This window comes from Hyalella azteca, unplaced genomic scaffold (assembly GCF_000764305.2).
Source record: "Hyalella azteca isolate HAZT.00-mixed unplaced genomic scaffold, Hazt_2.0.2 contig17580, whole genome shotgun sequence".
Lineage (NCBI taxonomy): Eukaryota > Metazoa > Arthropoda > Malacostraca > Amphipoda > Hyalellidae > Hyalella > Hyalella azteca.
The window spans coordinates 33,825-51,647 of NW_025947357.1; the positions used below are offsets into that span (position 1 = coordinate 33,825).

The 17,823-nt window shown below is 35.5% G+C and overlaps 1 protein-coding gene across 1 annotated transcript in view; it reads right to left on the reverse strand.

The window, feature by feature from the left end:
- Positions 1 to 5,255: 5,255 nt before the first annotated feature.
- The window catches only part of LOC108668004 (zinc finger Y-chromosomal protein-like), a 31,241-nt gene continuing 18,673 nt past the window's right edge, over positions 5,256 to 17,823 (reverse strand). The window contains exons 2-3 of the mRNA XM_018155126.2: positions 7,797 to 7,907; positions 5,256 to 7,010 (exon numbers count right to left, since the gene is read on the reverse strand). Coding sequence (XP_018010615.2) covers positions 6,471 to 7,010; positions 7,797 to 7,907 — 651 coding nt within the window. The 3' untranslated portion in view covers positions 5,256 to 6,470. The remainder of the gene's footprint in view (positions 7,011 to 7,796; positions 7,908 to 17,823) is intronic.

Genomic DNA, 17,823 nt, shown 5'->3' on the forward strand with positions numbered 1-17,823 from the left:
GGAGTTGGGAGGCCATCTTTTATTTAACCCTTTTGAGTCTTAAAGAACCTTGAATACCTTCCCTCACTTAACCAATAAAGACGACCCATTACAATAGCATTAAGCATTTCCTCTTTATCTGTAAGCTTACAGGACTGGGCTTGTAATTTTACACAATTTTAATTAGGTCAAGTAAACTATAACAAGAAAAAGATCATTAAAAACATACCTGGAACAGAAAATAACATTTTAGTGACATCCATCATATTTTTTAGAGAAAAAAATCATAGTTTAGGTTAATTACTTTTCATTCTATGTTGCCCAGTGCACAATACTATTGGTGACAATCAATGCACAATTTTGCGATGACCAATGATGGATGCACAAATTTTTTGTCAAGTGAATTTTTTTTGCTGAGTGAGGTAAATGTACCATCAACTGGGGTAATAAGGGACGGCTTTGGGCGTTTTTTGTTAACAACTTCTCACCATGAAACATTTCATAAACAAGTGTGGGCTAATTTTAAAGCTCTTTGCAAATGCTGCCATATGGGACTTCCAAGAAAATTTCATATGCTATTCCTAAAGTGCCAGATGCAAAATCAGTGTCCCGAATTACCCCTGGGAACGGGGTAATCAGGGACACTCATAATATAACTTAATTTTAAAATGTTTGAAGCATGCAGAGTGTACTCATCCATTACTAACAGTACTCTGAAGTCCTCCTCTACCTTGGTAGATGAAGTAGATGTGAAATTATTAGAAAATGGCCAGAAAAGGATGTACCATACTGTCAAAATCTATCTCCTCCTGGGATTTTCAAGCTACAATGTCAAGATGCTTATCATTCAATATGTAAAGACCATATCTTTCAATTGGTTGAAGCTTTTTTTGAAATTCGAATTTTTATGGGTTGGGGGGCATTTTTCATATAAATTGTTTGATACATTTTTTATTTCTCATTTTTCGTGAATTGTTTGATACATTTTTTATTTCCCTCTTTTCCCATCTCACTTTTTTCGAAATATTTTCAAAACTATAGCAGAATTTAAAAAAAGCTACAATGAATCTCTAGATCTTTTCTTTGCAAATTGAACGGTATATCTCTCATTGCTGTAGCTCCAAAACTCTAGGAGATAGGTTTGCAGTGACAATAAGTTCAAATGTTCAGGAGAGTGCGACAAAGCCCTGAGTGCCCGCAGGCGGCCGCGGCGTGTTATATGTAGACATTTATGGGAGCAAGGATACCAGGCAAAGCCTTACTTGAGCTAGAATTCAGTCACAGATGCAGAGAATGACTACATGAGCACCTTCATGCATAGCAGCTACTGGGCAACTGAACTGCAGAGTCCACAGACATTAGTCTTATGTGTCTGGCTGTCAATTTCCCCCAAAAGAAAATGTGGAAGAGCTCCACAACACCTAACCCTTACGTGATCTGTGGTAAACGCATAAATAAACATACAAAGATGGTTTGGTACCGTTGGATAGGTCAGAATGTCAGCTTTAAGATGAGCATAAAAAAAGAAAAAGCCAAAATGGCAAATTTTGCAACAACCCCCCCTAAAGGAAATTCCTTTTTGCTGAACAAAGGCAAAGGAAGGAAACAAAAATAATTGGTGCCAAATGAATTTTTTGGTGAACGGAACCCTTGGCAAACAAAGGTCCAAGTCCAACAAAAAAGCAATTTTGCCGGGGGCCCCTAAAATAAAAAAAAATTACTACCATGTCTTGTGGAAATGGCTGCCATTTTTTGGATGAGATATGCATATTCTGTCAATCACATTTTCAAGCAAACACCTATGTGCAACTTTTATGTAACTAATGTAAGTAAAATTTTCAATATGTTACATTTTTTAGCTACAGACCTTAGCACAGCCTTTTTTCAAACTTTTTCCTTTCTTCCCAAACTTTTTCTTTTTTTTTCAAAACTTTTTCCTTTTTCCAAAGGTACTTTTCAAAAACCACATTTTTCACACTTTTTCAGGGATTTCTTGAAGGTAGTGAAAATATGATTTCCTAACTTGCTTTATGCTACCTACATACTAGCCTAGTACATAGATACCGTAAAATGGGGTAACTTTGACCAGTTTTTTTTCAAAATGATGCCATTTTTTTACTATATAAGTTAAACTTAAATTGAAACATGCAAAATACAGGTCTATACTCTAGCTTTACTCACCATAAATTGCTGGCTCCTGCCTCTCATAGTTTTGATGTAATTTTAAAAAAAGTGATGGTCTTTGTTAACCCAGCTCTTGGGGTTTCTTTGACCGGGTGGTAAAATCAATTTTATTTTTTTGGTAAAATAACTCCAGGTTGCGGTGCATTGTAGTAGAACTCTTCTAGTTACATATGCAAAAGACAAATTTTAGGAAAGTGTCATAGTTTGCAAATGGGGGGCGCCGCCCCACAATGGGCAAAATGTGACCACCTAATGGCAGCCGTGACAGGGTAACATTGACTGGTTTGGAAATTAAGTTAAAATTACCATATATAAGACTCTGTAGAGTCTGAAACATAAAGAAAAAACATTAATAGATGTATCAAACATAAAATATGTTATATAGGTACCGATGGAAATTTTAACTTGATTCCTGGGCAGGGTTTCAATTCCAATTGTCGTTTCCACCATCACTAAGCGATGGTCAGACAGTGAGGTATCTTCAACCCGGACGTCAACCACCATTCTTTCATCATTAGTAAAGAAGAGATCAAGAATATTGTGTTCTCTTGTCGGCGACCGTACCTGCTGACAGAGCAAGTGTTCTACAGCAAACTTCACAAGTTGGGCTTCTTGACTTGTGTCGCGGTCACCGACCTCTAAGCCGCCAGGGCTTGTCCAACGGATTCGTGGAAGATTGAAGTCCCCACCAATTATCAGGCTGGGGGCTGGGTCACCCAGTTCAGCCACCCTGGTCTCTATTTCCTTAAGGGTTTTTTTGAAATTTTCCGGCGGACAAGCAGGCGGTCTATAGACTATGGCTACGCACAGGTCATATTGGCCATTACCTCTTTCGCCTATTTTGAACATCACAAAATTTCACAGCTTGCTACGGGTCTCAAACCAGCAACTCACTGCTCTAGTATCCGGTGTTAAACCACCCGGCCACCTCACCGATCTTGACCAGAACTGTTACAGGAAGCTAGAATCAAACCCACAACTCACTGCTACAACAGTATTAGTTACAATATATATAGTTAATTAGAACAATGCCTTTTCCCAAACAAATAAATGCTATTTTGTGGTAGGAAAATTGCTTACAAGGTTATTGATACAATAAGGATTCAGCAGTGATGACTCAAACAGGGTTCAAATTAACGACACAATTAGGATCTAAAAGAAATGGAGAAAAATAGTTTTCATTATAAATACAATCAGGACTTGAAAGAAATAAAATGACAGGTGACATTTTATACACAAGTTGGATTGAAAAGAAATGGAGGAAGACATCGGACATTAATTGGGATTTAAAGAAGCTGGAAAAATACAATTTTATTTTAAATTACCTAGAATAGTTACAGCTGGAATATATACTCAGTAAATTGAGAATGTTATGAAGAATCTCTACCGTATCTGTTGTACTGTACTAGGTTAATACTGCATTGTATTTACCCTGATATTTGTGGCAAATTCCAGCACAATACTGCACTCAACTTGAGCATTTATAGTCAAATTTATGACACTGACAAAACTTGAACAATTCCAAATTTGATTCTCTTGCCTATTGAATAAGTAATGTTTAAAATATTAAATAATAACCAAATAACCAGGACACAGAGATGCAGCAGTAAATGAAAAAAAAACATTCAAATGAAGATGAAAACGTCCTTGTCAAGAAAATATTAGTCCTTACATAGAGATGCTTTTTATAAGAAATGTACAGCTTTAAATTAAATACAAGGTCTAATAATAAGCATGTTAGTCATAGACATGGAACTGTGGCTTCAAGTAAAAACATGGCTTAATTATAAAGATATAAAGTCTTAGATATGAAGATACAGTTGAAAAATAAATGGCTTAAGAGAATAAACCATGGGGTGATAATAATAGGTAATATTACATTCTTTAGTATTTTCTCGAAAAAATAATTTTTGAGTATGTAAATAATCATCCCACACAATTATTGCATTAGAAGAATTAGAAAAAGTTTAAATTTACACTAAATATGCCACCCACATGGAAAAAAGGTAGGATCTATAATTAAACAAAATGACTTGGACCTTTTTGACAATAAGAAATGAACCTGTAACTCAAGAACTTCTTGCCTCAGAGAAATTGTGTTGATGCTCATAAAATACCACGAGATCACCTACAATGACAACATAGAGATATATTTTATATATTTACTATGTGATTATTTGCATCACAAAGAAGTAAGCACTAAAAATGGTCCAAGTCACCCATGGCAGTCAAGTTAGAATTCCCCCACATTGACCCCTATGAAAGTTTAGCTCATTCTCTCCATGGCAACTTTACAGATGTCTACAAAATACAATCTGGTGGAAGCAAGCATTTAAGTTACATCATTGCTGTACTATCAATAAAAATCCCAGATACAGACAGTATAACTCAATGAAGAACATCATAGAACTAGTGAGCAGTCAAAACTTTCATTATTGATTAATTTAACGATTAATTATTATTACAATTGTCACAATTGCATTAATCACTTCCTGCTCAAAGGCATTTGGGTTCACTAATCCACAACATGGATATTATTTAATAAAATAAGCACTGCCTTCAAGCACTTGTTTTTAATGTAGAGAGGTTAAAAACAAAGGATGAACTTCTCCTTTAAAGAAAATGATATCAATAAATAAAGTGCCTAAACATCTCTCAAGTGTTTGCTAGGATAAGGTAATTGGGTTCGTCTTGGAACACAAGACTGTGGCTGACGCAATATCTGTTGTCCGTGGAGATGACATGAACCAGCTCAGATCTTGAGGAACATTAAAGCAAAAAAGGACATATTTTTTACAACACTTTTCCTTAACTTTACTTCTTGTTGTTTGTTCGTTTGTCTGCTACAAATCTTATAATCAATATTTGACACACTTCTACCGGTCCAATCGATCTGAAATTTTGCACACTTGCATAAAGTTGGAGACAATGCATGAATCAATTGACAGAATAAATAATTTAACAAATTTAATTTTTTTCTAATATTGAAGAAAAATTTTATAAAATAATTTTTTATTCAAACATTTTAACATAAAATAAGAAATTCATAATACATGTGAAACATAAAAAATTACATAGTACATGTGGTCTCTAAAAGTAATTTTTGAATGCATATTATTATGAGATGAAATCTCATGTATTTTATCATCAGTACAATATCTTAGACATATTATCTTCCAACTCCAGGAGTAGGTGTTATCTTTAGCTCAAGATTGGGTAACTTAAATTCAAAGTCAAATATGTAAGCCTAAAATTTACATTAAGAAATCATTATCAAAAACCTCAACTATGTTCAACCTAGTAAATGTTATTTCAATCTAGCAACCTTAAATAAGTAGCTTATAAATGAAGGCTACTATTGTTGCCACAAAGAAGTTTATTACTGGAGAGGCCCTTCCCCCAACTGAGTAATGAAAAAGACTAAGTACTTGATTCAAATAATCTTGAAAATTTCAATGTATTGAACTACGTACCGATTATAAGAGCAGAATAATTGATTTGCATCACTCACATTATCTCATCTAAATGAGATTCTATTTAAAATTAAAAATTCTGGCACAAAATGAGAAGGCCGCCCAGATTACAGAGCATTAAGACCTTGATTTCTTGACATGGAAGGTGCATAGTTTGCAAGTCTCATTCAAATTTTGATTGTGGCATTGCAACTAAACTCAATATGGAATACTTCAACCAAATAACTGCTATAAATCAGTACACATTTCATCTGATATTTATCAGCTGCAACCTTTACACACAAACTGAATTCAAACAAACCCCCTCAACAAAGTGTAGATTGGATTGTCAGCAGACATAGTAGCACTACTTGTACTATTAGATTTTTCATAATCCAGAACATGTTTTGATTTCAGGTGCATTGTTAGATGACATTTCCTACCAGCAACATAATCACAAAACTCACATGGGAATCCTTTCCCTAAACCATGTACATAAAACATGTGGCTATCAAGGCCATCTTTTCTGCAGTTGACATAATCACACAGCTTGCATTGAAATCCTTTACCCAGACCGTGCTTAAAAAACATGTGCTCATTTAAATGAGATTTACCACGTGCAGAATAATCACATAGCTTGCATTTTGAGCCTCCCAAACCATGCTTTGAGGAAAGGTGCTTGCTGAGGAGAACTTTACTACCAGCAGCATAATCACACAACTTGCATTTGAATCCTTGCCCCAAACCATGTTTAGAATACAAGTGATTTCGGAGATTCTGTATCTCAGCAGTAACATAGTCACACAGATCACATTTAAATCCTTGCCCCAAACCATGTTTTGCAAACAGGTGACGTCAGAAATTTTGTTTTTGAACTGTAACATAGTCACACAGATCACATTTTACACTCTTCCCTACACCATGTTTAGAGAACATGTGCATATTGAGCTGTGTTTGTCTGTCAGCAGCATAATCACACAACTTACAGTGGAATCCTTCGCCCAACCTATGTTTAGAAAACAAGTGTCTGTGGAGACTTTGTTTTTTAGCTGTTACATAGTCGCATAACTTGCATTTAAATTTAGATCCAAAATCATTTTTGTTTAACTGGTGGGCATTAAAAGGAACTTTAGAATGGGATGAATCAGCAGATGAGGAAACTTTATTCAGTTCCTCTGCTAATCTTCCATTGTCTTTGTTGGACAAGTTTGACTCAAAAGACTTGAACTCAGTCACAGGCTGATCAAAGAGAACTTCTTGGACTAAAGCTGCTCTATTGGGCACTGGAGAAATATTTTTCTCAGCAGCAGAAATATTTTTTATCTTGTTTTCAGGAGAAACTGCCATCCACTCATCCTGTCCAATGTTGCTCTGGGCATTGCAAGGCAAGACATCCTGGAGACGGAGAGCAGATTCTTGTGAGCAATTCTTTCAAATCAGGCAATGAACTCAAGTTATAAAATTATTGCAGTGTTCAAACATATATTAGATAAAATTATCATTGTCTTCTACACTTTTTTATGGAGACAGAATTCACATAAAATGCTTGAATTATATCAATTACATTAGAATTTTTTCTTATAAAAACAAAATCATCATGGCAATAGAAATAGAAATGACATCAGGGCACGGAACTTCTGTCAATGCAAGTCCACAAAAAATGTCTCAAGTCGTGCCTGATGTATATACATCTTTTACAGAACAATGACATTTTGGATACCTGATACGAGGTTTATATAGAAAGAATTCAGCTGTAAAATATACAGAAAGAAAATATAAATTCATATCCATTTCCAACATAGAAATACCAAACTCTAATTTATTTATACAGAAGAACAAAAAACCCTGAAAAACAAGGTATACAAGAATGAACACCATTGCAGCATACATTACCGGAGGAGGTACATATTGCACAGAAGTTCTGTTCATTTCAAACCTTCAATGTAATACTAACAACAAGCTTAGATTAAACAGGCAGATATTTTATCAGAAAATGAGTCAAGAACTTTGGATGGGAGAACAAAGAATTGAGAATATAAATTGCATAACAAATGATAAATGTACGTATTAAAAATAAGAGCTGATCATCAGATCAGATCAGAAGAGCTGATCATCATCAGCTATCATCAGCATTTGAATTGCTCAGCAATTTATTTGTACTGAGAAACCAGCTCTACCAACCTGCTTATGAGGCACTGCAGCAGTGTACTGTGAGGCGCTGGTGCAGGCCTCGTGAGCCTCAACTTGAACCTCTTTCTTGCATGGCTTGCAAGATGAGGGAAGTGGAGTTTGCTGGTCAGCACATCATGAGNCACTAGAAGCAATAAGATATCCAGCAATAACCAACTTAAACCAAGCAGGAAGAGTATCTGTAAGCAATTCAAGATCAAATAAGTATCATCAAACAGGGTAATAAGGGACTGTTTTGAGCATTTTTGTACATAACTTCTTACTATGAAACATTTTGTTAAAGAGTTTGGCTCATTTTAAAGATCTTTGCAGGGGCTATTGTATGGCATCTCCAAACAAAAGTCATATGCTATTGGTAAGGTGCCAGACAGAAAATAAAAGCCTTTCAAATTACCCTTGGGAATGGGGTAATTAGGGACGATTGAAATAAAATTTAATTTTAAAACGTTTGAAGCATGCAGAGTGTACTCATCCATTATTAACAGTACTCCAAAGTCCTCCTCTTCCTTTGTATAGATGGTGTAGATGAAGAATAAATGACATTTTCTGTGATTTGTACTTGTTTTTCCTTTATTGATATGACATTACCATATCCATACACTACTGCATTATTTATGTGATATTACCGTATCCATGGACATGTCATTGAGCAGAGCATTGACAACAACCTTGTCCACTGTAAGCTTCATAACAGCAGCCATACCTATAGCATTAAGCATTTCCTCTTTATCTGTACGCTTACAGGACTGGGCTTGTAATTTTACACAATTTTAATTAGGTCAAGTAAACTATAACAAGAAACAGATCATTAAAAACATACCTGGAACAGAAAATAACATTTTAGTGACATCCATCATATTTTTTAGAGAAAAAAAATCATAGTTTAGGTTAATTGCTTTTCATACTATGTTGCCCAGTGCACAATATTATTGGTGACAATCAATGCACAATTTTGCGATGACCAATGATGGATGCACAAATTTTTTGTCAAGTGAATTTTTTTTGCTGAGTGAGGTAAATGTACTGTCAAATGGCGTAATAAGGGACGGCTTTGGGCGTTTTTTGTTAACAACTTCTCACCATGAAACATTTCATAAACAAGTGTGGGCTCATTTTAAAGCTCTTTGCAAAGGCTACCATATGGGATTTCCAAGAAAATTTCATATGCTATTCCTAAGGTGCCAGATGCAAAATAAGTGTCCCGAATTAACCCTGGGAACGGGTTAATCCAGGACACTCATAATATAACTTAATTTTAAAATGTTTGAACCATGCAGAGTGTACTCATCCATTACTAACAGTACTCTGAAGTCCTCCTCTACCATTTGTCCTCCTCTACCATTTGTCCTCCTCTACCATTTCCTCTACCATTTAGAAAATGGCCAGAAAAGGTGGTACCATACTGTCAAAATCTATCTCCTCCTGGGATTTTCAAGCTACAATGTCGAGATGCTTATCATTCAATGCGTAAAGACCATATCTTTCAATTGGTTGATGTTTTTTTTTTAAATTCGAATTTTTATGGGTTGGGGGGCATTTTTCATATAAATTGTTTGATACATTTTTTATTTCTCATTTTTCATGAATTGTTTGATACATTTTTTATTGCCCTCTTTTCCCATCTCACTTTTTTCGAAATATTTTCAAAACTATAGCAGAATTTAAAAAAAGCTACAATGAATCTCTAGATCTTTTCTTTGCAAATTGAACGGTATATCTCTCATTGCTGTAGCTCCAAAACTCTAGGAGATAGGTTTGCAGTGACAATAAGTTCAAATGTTCAGGAGAATGCAACAAAGCCCAAGTGCCCGCGGGCGGCCATGGCGTACTATATGTAGACATTTATGGGAGCAAGGATACCAGGCAAAGCCTTACTTGAGCTAGAATTCAGTCACAGATGCAGAGAATGACTACATGAGCACCTTCCTGCATAGCAGCTACTGGGCAACTGAACTGCAGAGTCCACAGACGTTAGTCTTATGTGTCTGGCTGTCAATTTCCCCCAAAAGAAAATGTGGAAGAGCTCCACAACACCTAACCCTTACGTGATCTGTGGTAAACGCATAAATAAACATACAAAGATGGTTTGGTACCGTTGGATAGGTCAGAATGTCAGCTTTAAGATGAGCATAAAACCGGGAAAGTTTTTATTTTTCATTTTTTGCCCCGGTTCCCTTTAGTTGATTTTTTTTTTTGTTGGGCCGGTTAATTTTGGTTATTCAAATTTTTTTTTTGCCATTTGTTTTTTTTTTTGCTTGGGGCTTTTTTTACCCAGGTTTTTGTTTTTCTTAAAATTGCTTTTTTGGGGTTTTCCTTTAATTTAAAAAAAATTACTACCATGTCTTGTGGAAATGGCTGCTATTTTTTGGATGAGATATGCATATTCTGTCAATCACATTTTCAAGCAAACACCTATGTGCAACTTTTATGTAACTAATGTAAGTAAAATTTTCAATATGTTACATTTTTTAGCTACAGACCTTAGCACAGCCTTTTTTCAAACTTTTTCCTTTCTTCCCAAACTTTTTCTTTTTTTTTCAAAACTTTTTCCTTTTTCCAAAGGTACTTTTCAAAAACCACATTTTTCACACTTTTTCAGGGATTTCTTGAAGGTAGTGAAAATATGATTTCCTAACTTGCTTTATGCTACCTACATACTAGCCTAGTACATAGATACCGTAAAATGGGGTAACTTTGACCATTTTTTTTTCAAAATGATGCCATGTTTTTACTATATAAGTTAAACTTAGATTGAAACATGCAAAATACAAGTCTATACTCTAGCTTTAATCACCATAAATTGCTGGCTCCTGCCTCTCATAGCTTTGATGTAATTTTAAAAAAAGTCATGGTCTTTGTTACCCCAGCTCTTGGGGTTTCTTTGACCGGGTGGTAAAATCAATTTTATTTTTTTGGTAAAATAACTCCAGGTTGCAGTGCATTGTAGTAGAACTCTTCTAGTTACATATGCAAAAGACAAATTTTAGGAAAGTGTCATAGTTTGCAAATGGGGGGCGCCGCCCCCCAATGGGCAAAATGTGACCACCTAATGGCAGCCGTGACGGGGTAACATTGACCGGTTTGGGAATTAAGTTAAAATTACCATATATAAGACTCTGTAGAGTCTGAAACATAAAGAAAAAAACATTAATAGATGTATCAAACATAAAATATGTTATATAGGTACCGATGGAAATTTTAACTTGATTTCCAAGCCAGTCAATGTTACCCCATCACAGCTGCTATTAGGTGGTCAAAGTTCCCCCATTGGGGGGGGGGGGCGGCGCCCCCCATTTGCAAACTATGACACTTTCCTAAAATTTGTCTTTTGCATATGTAACTAGAAGAGTTCTACTACAATGCATGAAAACCTGGAGTTATTTTACAAAAAAATAAAAAAATTGGAGGGGGTACTCCAACAGGCTTTAAATATTGGCTATTTTTCATGGGTCACATTATTAATTTTTTACCCTATTAGATATGCAAACTTTTTAAATCTTTCTATTGTTTTACGTAGCCTCAGTATTAGGCCTTTGATGGCCAGTAACAAAATTTTTCTATGTCAAATCGTTTTTGAGTTTTGGGGGTTTTTGTTAAAAAAACAAAAAGTGGTCAAAGTTACCCCGCCGGTCAAAGTAACCCCATTTTACGGTAGTAGAAATGTTAAACTTTATGCAACTATTTTTAGTTTTGCAATATTTTTACTAGTTTAGCTGGTACAACATTTCTATGAAAGGTGGGACAATGGTCCTGATTTACCATGCCCATCCCTTATTACCCCGTGGCCCGTTTGATGGTGATCAAAATTCATTGTTGCTAATCATTTTTTTTGTCAACTGAACCCTTTGCTAAGAAATTTTCTACTGTAAATGTGTTTTTAGGGCAGTTCCTCATTATCCCAGGGCCCGGGTTGTGTCTCCTATTACCCCATTTTGTAGAGCCAGAATGGCCACTATTTTATGGATTTAGCTAGGGTAAACGCGGTATATTCAGACACTTTAAGGACGTAGCAAAAAATGAATGGCTATAAAAAATCGCCATACGCACAACTCAAGTTCTGTTTGCTTTACGTCACTCTCCAAACACCACACTACGCGCCAGCAACAATGAAACATCACAAAATGTTGCCATATTTATTTAAAAGCCTTTAGAATGCAAACCTACCAAATCCATATATTCCAACTCTGTGTGAATAAATCCAGCATTTTGTGAGACTAATTCTGGCCGCGCTTCAAACTCTACAAATTCATAATTCTGACACTCTTGTGTTCAAATTCCGATCGCTGTGTGAGCTGTATTGGAATACGACACAGCTTGGAATTAGAACACTATTGAATATTGAACATTACTTATTTAGGCTTTTAATTAAGAGCTATTAAGCTTTTAATTAAGAAAATTTTAATTTTTGCACACAGCTTGGAACAAGCTATGTATGTCTAATTCCAAGCTGTGTCGGGATTAGTTTTTATGTGTCTATACTGTCTCTTAACTTAATCATCTATCAATTTATTTACGACTTGAAATCGGCAAATACAAGTATACTTAAAGGATTCCCAATATATTCACAGACTTTTAGTTAAAAGTCTCAAACCATAATATTCTTTCTACACAAACAGTTTATCACTATTTGGTAGAGCAAGGTCAACTATCAACTTTGACATATTTTTTGATGTTCTTGCTGGGCGACAAGCACTATCTCTCTTCGGATCTCAACATTTTCCCACCAGACTGCCCAGACCTAGTGTTTTGGCAATAGTAAGGTGCACAAGAGTATGCATGGTGGTTTTTTAGGAAATCCTTGGGAATTTAGCCAAAGTGCTGCCCCCAGCACTCCAGCAGGCACACTGTGGCGCTCCGAAGCAAAAAAAAACCTAGGTAGATCTAGGTTTTTTGCTTCCTGCTAGGTTTCTAGGTTTTTCATTAACAAACTGATCCTAATTTAATTTTTTTTTCAGAATGGTGCACTGAAAGCAGAAATCGGTCAATAATTATTGCCAATAAAGGGAGAACTGCTATGAGACTTACGCGATGGAGCCATTTACAGGAGATATGAGAGTAGATTATGCAAGGAATCAGGATTCAGGAATGATCACGATTCATGAATAAATATTACTTACTAAGTTACTATGCTCAGAAAATGAAGACTAGTTTATCAGTAATCCATTCGACTGATTCAAGGAAAAACTGGAGATCGGAGTAATAACAGGCTGAACAGCACTTAGCAATCAACACACTTCACAACTGTTAGGTGAATTAATTACGCGCCAGTCGCGGACTATAGATGTAATGGACTATAAACAAAGGACAATAAGGTAGACAACACTTAAAAGAATTTCGCACACGTTAAAAGGGTCGAAAGCCTTAAATTCAGTCGCAAGCCTTAAATATATATTAATCTTTTTGCTTTCAAAACATACATTTATCTCCTATGTATATTGATTATCGGCTGCCATTCTGCAACAAAATAATGTGTCAATCAATCTAAATAGTCATGGCACATACAACGATAGGGTGAAAATATATAGATACCTAACAAAATTGTAACCTAAGCCCAACAACTCATTGCTATTTTAATTAAAAACTCATTAAGCAATTCAAGTGTTTTTTTCCTTCCTAATTTTTATTTGTTCATAATTCTCTCGTTTAATAATTTTATCACAACAATTATATCCTTGACTTAAGGTTCATTTGAACTTTGAAGAACTTTGAAAGGCAATGTTGTGAAAATTCTGGTAAATTTTAGTAGACCGAATCGACAGTTCTGAGACGAATTTCCACTGAAAACGTTGCACGTATACTTTTTTTAAATCAAAACCAATCTGGACCTAATACAATGAAATGTAGTTTTTTTCGATATTATTCGAACTTCAAAGTAGTTCCCTTCGAAATCATTTAGCAAATTAATGCTACTTTTTACCATCTGCACACGCATGAGTTTGTCAAATTACAACAACAAGGAGATAATTAACAACTAAATTATGTATTGACGTTATCATTTTTCGTGCGTTGTCATAATTTTTTTATCGTTTGGTTTCATTCAGCTCGTTGAAGGTTATATTTTAGCCCCTTACAGATGAGAAGCCAATTAAAAACAAAGCTATTTATTGACATCTAAATAAGTATTGAGAAGTAGTCATTAATTAATTACTATCATTATATAAAAAATCTAAGGAGATTATTTAAAAATGTAATGGAACAATGTAATTCTCACATGAAAAATCGTTTTCAATTTTTTTTAAGAGAACTCGATCGTCGAGTTGCATCCTTTTATTTGTTTTAAGTGGTGTCAATAATCTTCTACATTGAAGTGCCATTAGAGTGGCTTTTTCTATTTTTATAATTTGAAATGTGCCATAGGTAATGTTTAAATAATTTCTTATGAATTTAATAATAGACATCGGCTTTTCTTCAAGTATTTTTTAATTTTACTGAGTATTTCAGTTTAAATATGGAAAAAAACAATCGTGAAGTGCAATACAGCTCGCCATTGTACCTGTCAACAAAACATTTACAAATTAAAAGCAAAAAGCGGTCAATTTTACGAAGAAATACGTGTAACTGAGGTCATAATTATTATTAGCAAAAGTTTTTCTGTGCATACCAGTGTCTGTTTAAGGAAGAATGTAGCTTTTATTAATTTATAAATGATCTTGAAGATTAGAGTCATTTTGCGTTCCATGAGTAAGTTAAGACTGTGTTATTGCTCTAAGACTATTTTGCATTGACATACCGCTTACACGAACACTGCTGTGAGCGCAATCTTCATTGCGCAGCTGGCAGCTGCACTGCTCATCTAAATAAGTATTGAGAAGTAGTCATTAATTAATTACTATCATTATATAAAAAATCTAAGGAGATTATTTAAAAATGTAATGGAACAATGTAATTCTCACATGAAAAATCGTTTTCAATTTTTTTTAAGAGAACTCGATCGTCGAGTTGCATCCTCTTATTTGTTTTAAATGGTGTCAATAATCTTCTACATTGAAGTGTCATTAGAGTGGCTTTTTCTATTTTTATAATTTGAAACGTGCCATAGGTAATGTTTAAATAATTTCTTATGAATTTAATAATAGACATCGGCTTTTCTTCAAGTATTTATTAATTTTACTGAGTATTTCAGTTTAAAACTTGTATAAACAATCGTGAAGTGCAATACAGCTCAAAATTGTACCTGTCAACAAAACATTTACAAATTAAAAGCAGAAAGCGGTCAATTTTACGAAGAAATACGTGTAACAGAGGTCATAATTATTATTAGCGAAAGTTTTTCTGTGCATACCAGTGTCTGTTTAAGGAAGAATGTTGCTTTTATTAATTTATAAATGATCTTGAAGATTAGAGTCATTTTGCGTTCCATGAGTAAGTTAAGACTGTGTTATTGCTCTAAGACTATTTTGCATTGATATACCGCTTACACGAACACTGCTGTGAGCGCAATCTTCATTGCGCAGCTGGCAGCTGCACTGCTGCAGGTAGTGTTATCTAGACTGTCAGCGTGGGAGGTTGTCTGACAGAGACTGCAAGCCGCTTCTCTAATTTAAGTTCGGCGTTCACAAAACTCAAATTACCAAGGTAATTTAAAATTGATATGTAATTGCACCGTGAGACTGTGAGAGTATGACTATGAGTATGACGTCACTATTTCAACCAACAACGAATGTGTGGAACTAAGAAAAAGCTTAATACAAAGGGAAAAAGTCGAGAAGTGTCAGAATTACCCACGATGCCGGAATATACCACGTTTGCCCCATGCAAATTTCATCAATAATGTTTCAAGACAGCACATGTGTGCAACTTTTTTGCAAGTGAAATTTTTTAATACTGAAAAAAATTTTTCGCTACAGACCTTAGCAAAAGTACTTTTTAAATAACTCACTTTTCAAACTGTTTTCAGGGATTTTTTAGATGTATGTTTTCTTAACTTGCATAATGCTACATAGAAATAAAACCTAACTTTACTTCAGAGTCAATAGTGGGCTCAAAAGTTTTGTTTTGGTAAGAAAGTTTGATGATAGATAGGATCATTACTCATGGTAGCTACTATTTGTATGTACCTAAAGGTATACAGTACACTATACACCATTGCACCGTATACATAGAAGTATAATTCAAATTATAATTTTTAAATTATTATTTGCAAGCATAGTGGCAAACCAGTGACTTTTTAGAATCAGTTCATTTTTAATTTACTCATTTACTCAAGATTTTAACAGAATTCTTATCATGCATGATAATTCCGGTATCCAAGATACTTTACTGCAGGTCTACTTATGGGATTCAAAAATGAACTTGAGGAAGAGTCTAAAAAACTCTGCTTTGCCACTATGCTTGAAAGTTAACTTTACGTAATCAAGGACGAAACGGACTAGATGTTCAATCAATGAATGCAGCTGACTCTCTCAGTCTCAGATTCTCCCGTGAAGATTCTACGGAGAGGAGCGCAGGCGTGGCGAACAAATGATCCATGATATATCACGGAGAATTTAGCGTTTCCGGATGTTGGAAACATGAGGGGTATACTAATTTTTACCTGTGCAGTATATATCGACTGCAATTTCGAATAGTATAAATTGAGGCACGAGCACCATATTGTTTGCGTTTTATCTTAATTTAGTCTGATCTTAGACAATCAACGCATATGTCCTTCAACCTATTGAAGACATTGAATGCTAAGTTATGATATGGTGAAATTCATCAACAATTCACTGCAAATGATAAAACAACACATTATTACACGGATGTGATGGTTCATCAACGAGGAATGGAACCATGCACGAGGTGATTATTACACAAATGAAAGTTTTGATGGGGCAGCATTGGAGACTTATAACTTCTATAAGATTTGGGCGACTTCGAGACTAAACTGGCAGGAATTAGTGTCAATGGTTGGTAAACATAAACAGTTGATATTGATGGCTGTGCATTTCGTAAAAGCATCAATGGGTATCGAACATATTGAGGTAAGTGCGAATTTATACCAGGTCTACGAGTGGAGACTGGCAATATCTCGATAGTTTTCTTGAAGCATTGCATTGCAAATAAATTACTGCAATCACTACGGTTAACGTCATCACGTTATAACATATGAAGAAACAATTCAAAAACTACCCAGTTTTAAATGATATTAAAGCAGCACAGGAGGCATAATGTGGCATCATACATACGCATCAATTAAACCATGAAGTGTTTTTTAGATCTCACCCCAAAGGGTAAGCCATCGTTAACATACAAAATTCTCGTTTAACAGGGAGACATCATGAAATATGGCTAGACATTCGTACGGAAGCGGTGAGGGTTAGAAAGCCATTGTGTATAATAACCACCAAGTAGTGGTATGTTTATGATCAGCATCGAAATAGTCGCTTTAGCTATGGATCTCTACATTTTATATTATATAACTAATTGGTTGGCCACGCAGATTGTCTCGGGTTGTCACATAAATAATGCAAATAGATAAAGGCGCTTAAAACTAAAATTGCGTATCACCAAAAGATTAATCCAGGCTGGAGAAAAGAAGAATATCACCGATGCTCGCAAAATGTCAACACGGAGCAGACTGAGGCTTGGGCGGGTATAGCGCGCCGAGCGAGGCTTGTAAAAACACACCACGTTTTTGAGGTGGACTATGTTGTAGTATTTGTGGAGATAAGCGTAGTATAGTATTGTGGTTACGGCGCTGAAGAAATAGGCCTATGGACATACCTGCTGGACTTTTATCAGGTCCGTAAGGGGCTTGGCATTTCAAGACTGCAAGGTGTAAGCTGATCTGACGAACACCCTAGAGCAACGTCCCACATTACATGGACGCTTCACACTCGCTTACAGTGACTACAACTTCCCTTCCATATCCGTCACGTGCTTGAGGTCTAAAAACACATAAACAAAACCAGACACCGCGAACGTGGGGGTCCCAGGCACCGTGCACGTGGGGTCCCAGGCACCGCGCACGTGGGGGTCCCAGGCACCGCGCACGTGGGGGTCCCAGGCACCGCGCACGTGGGGGTCCCAGGCACCG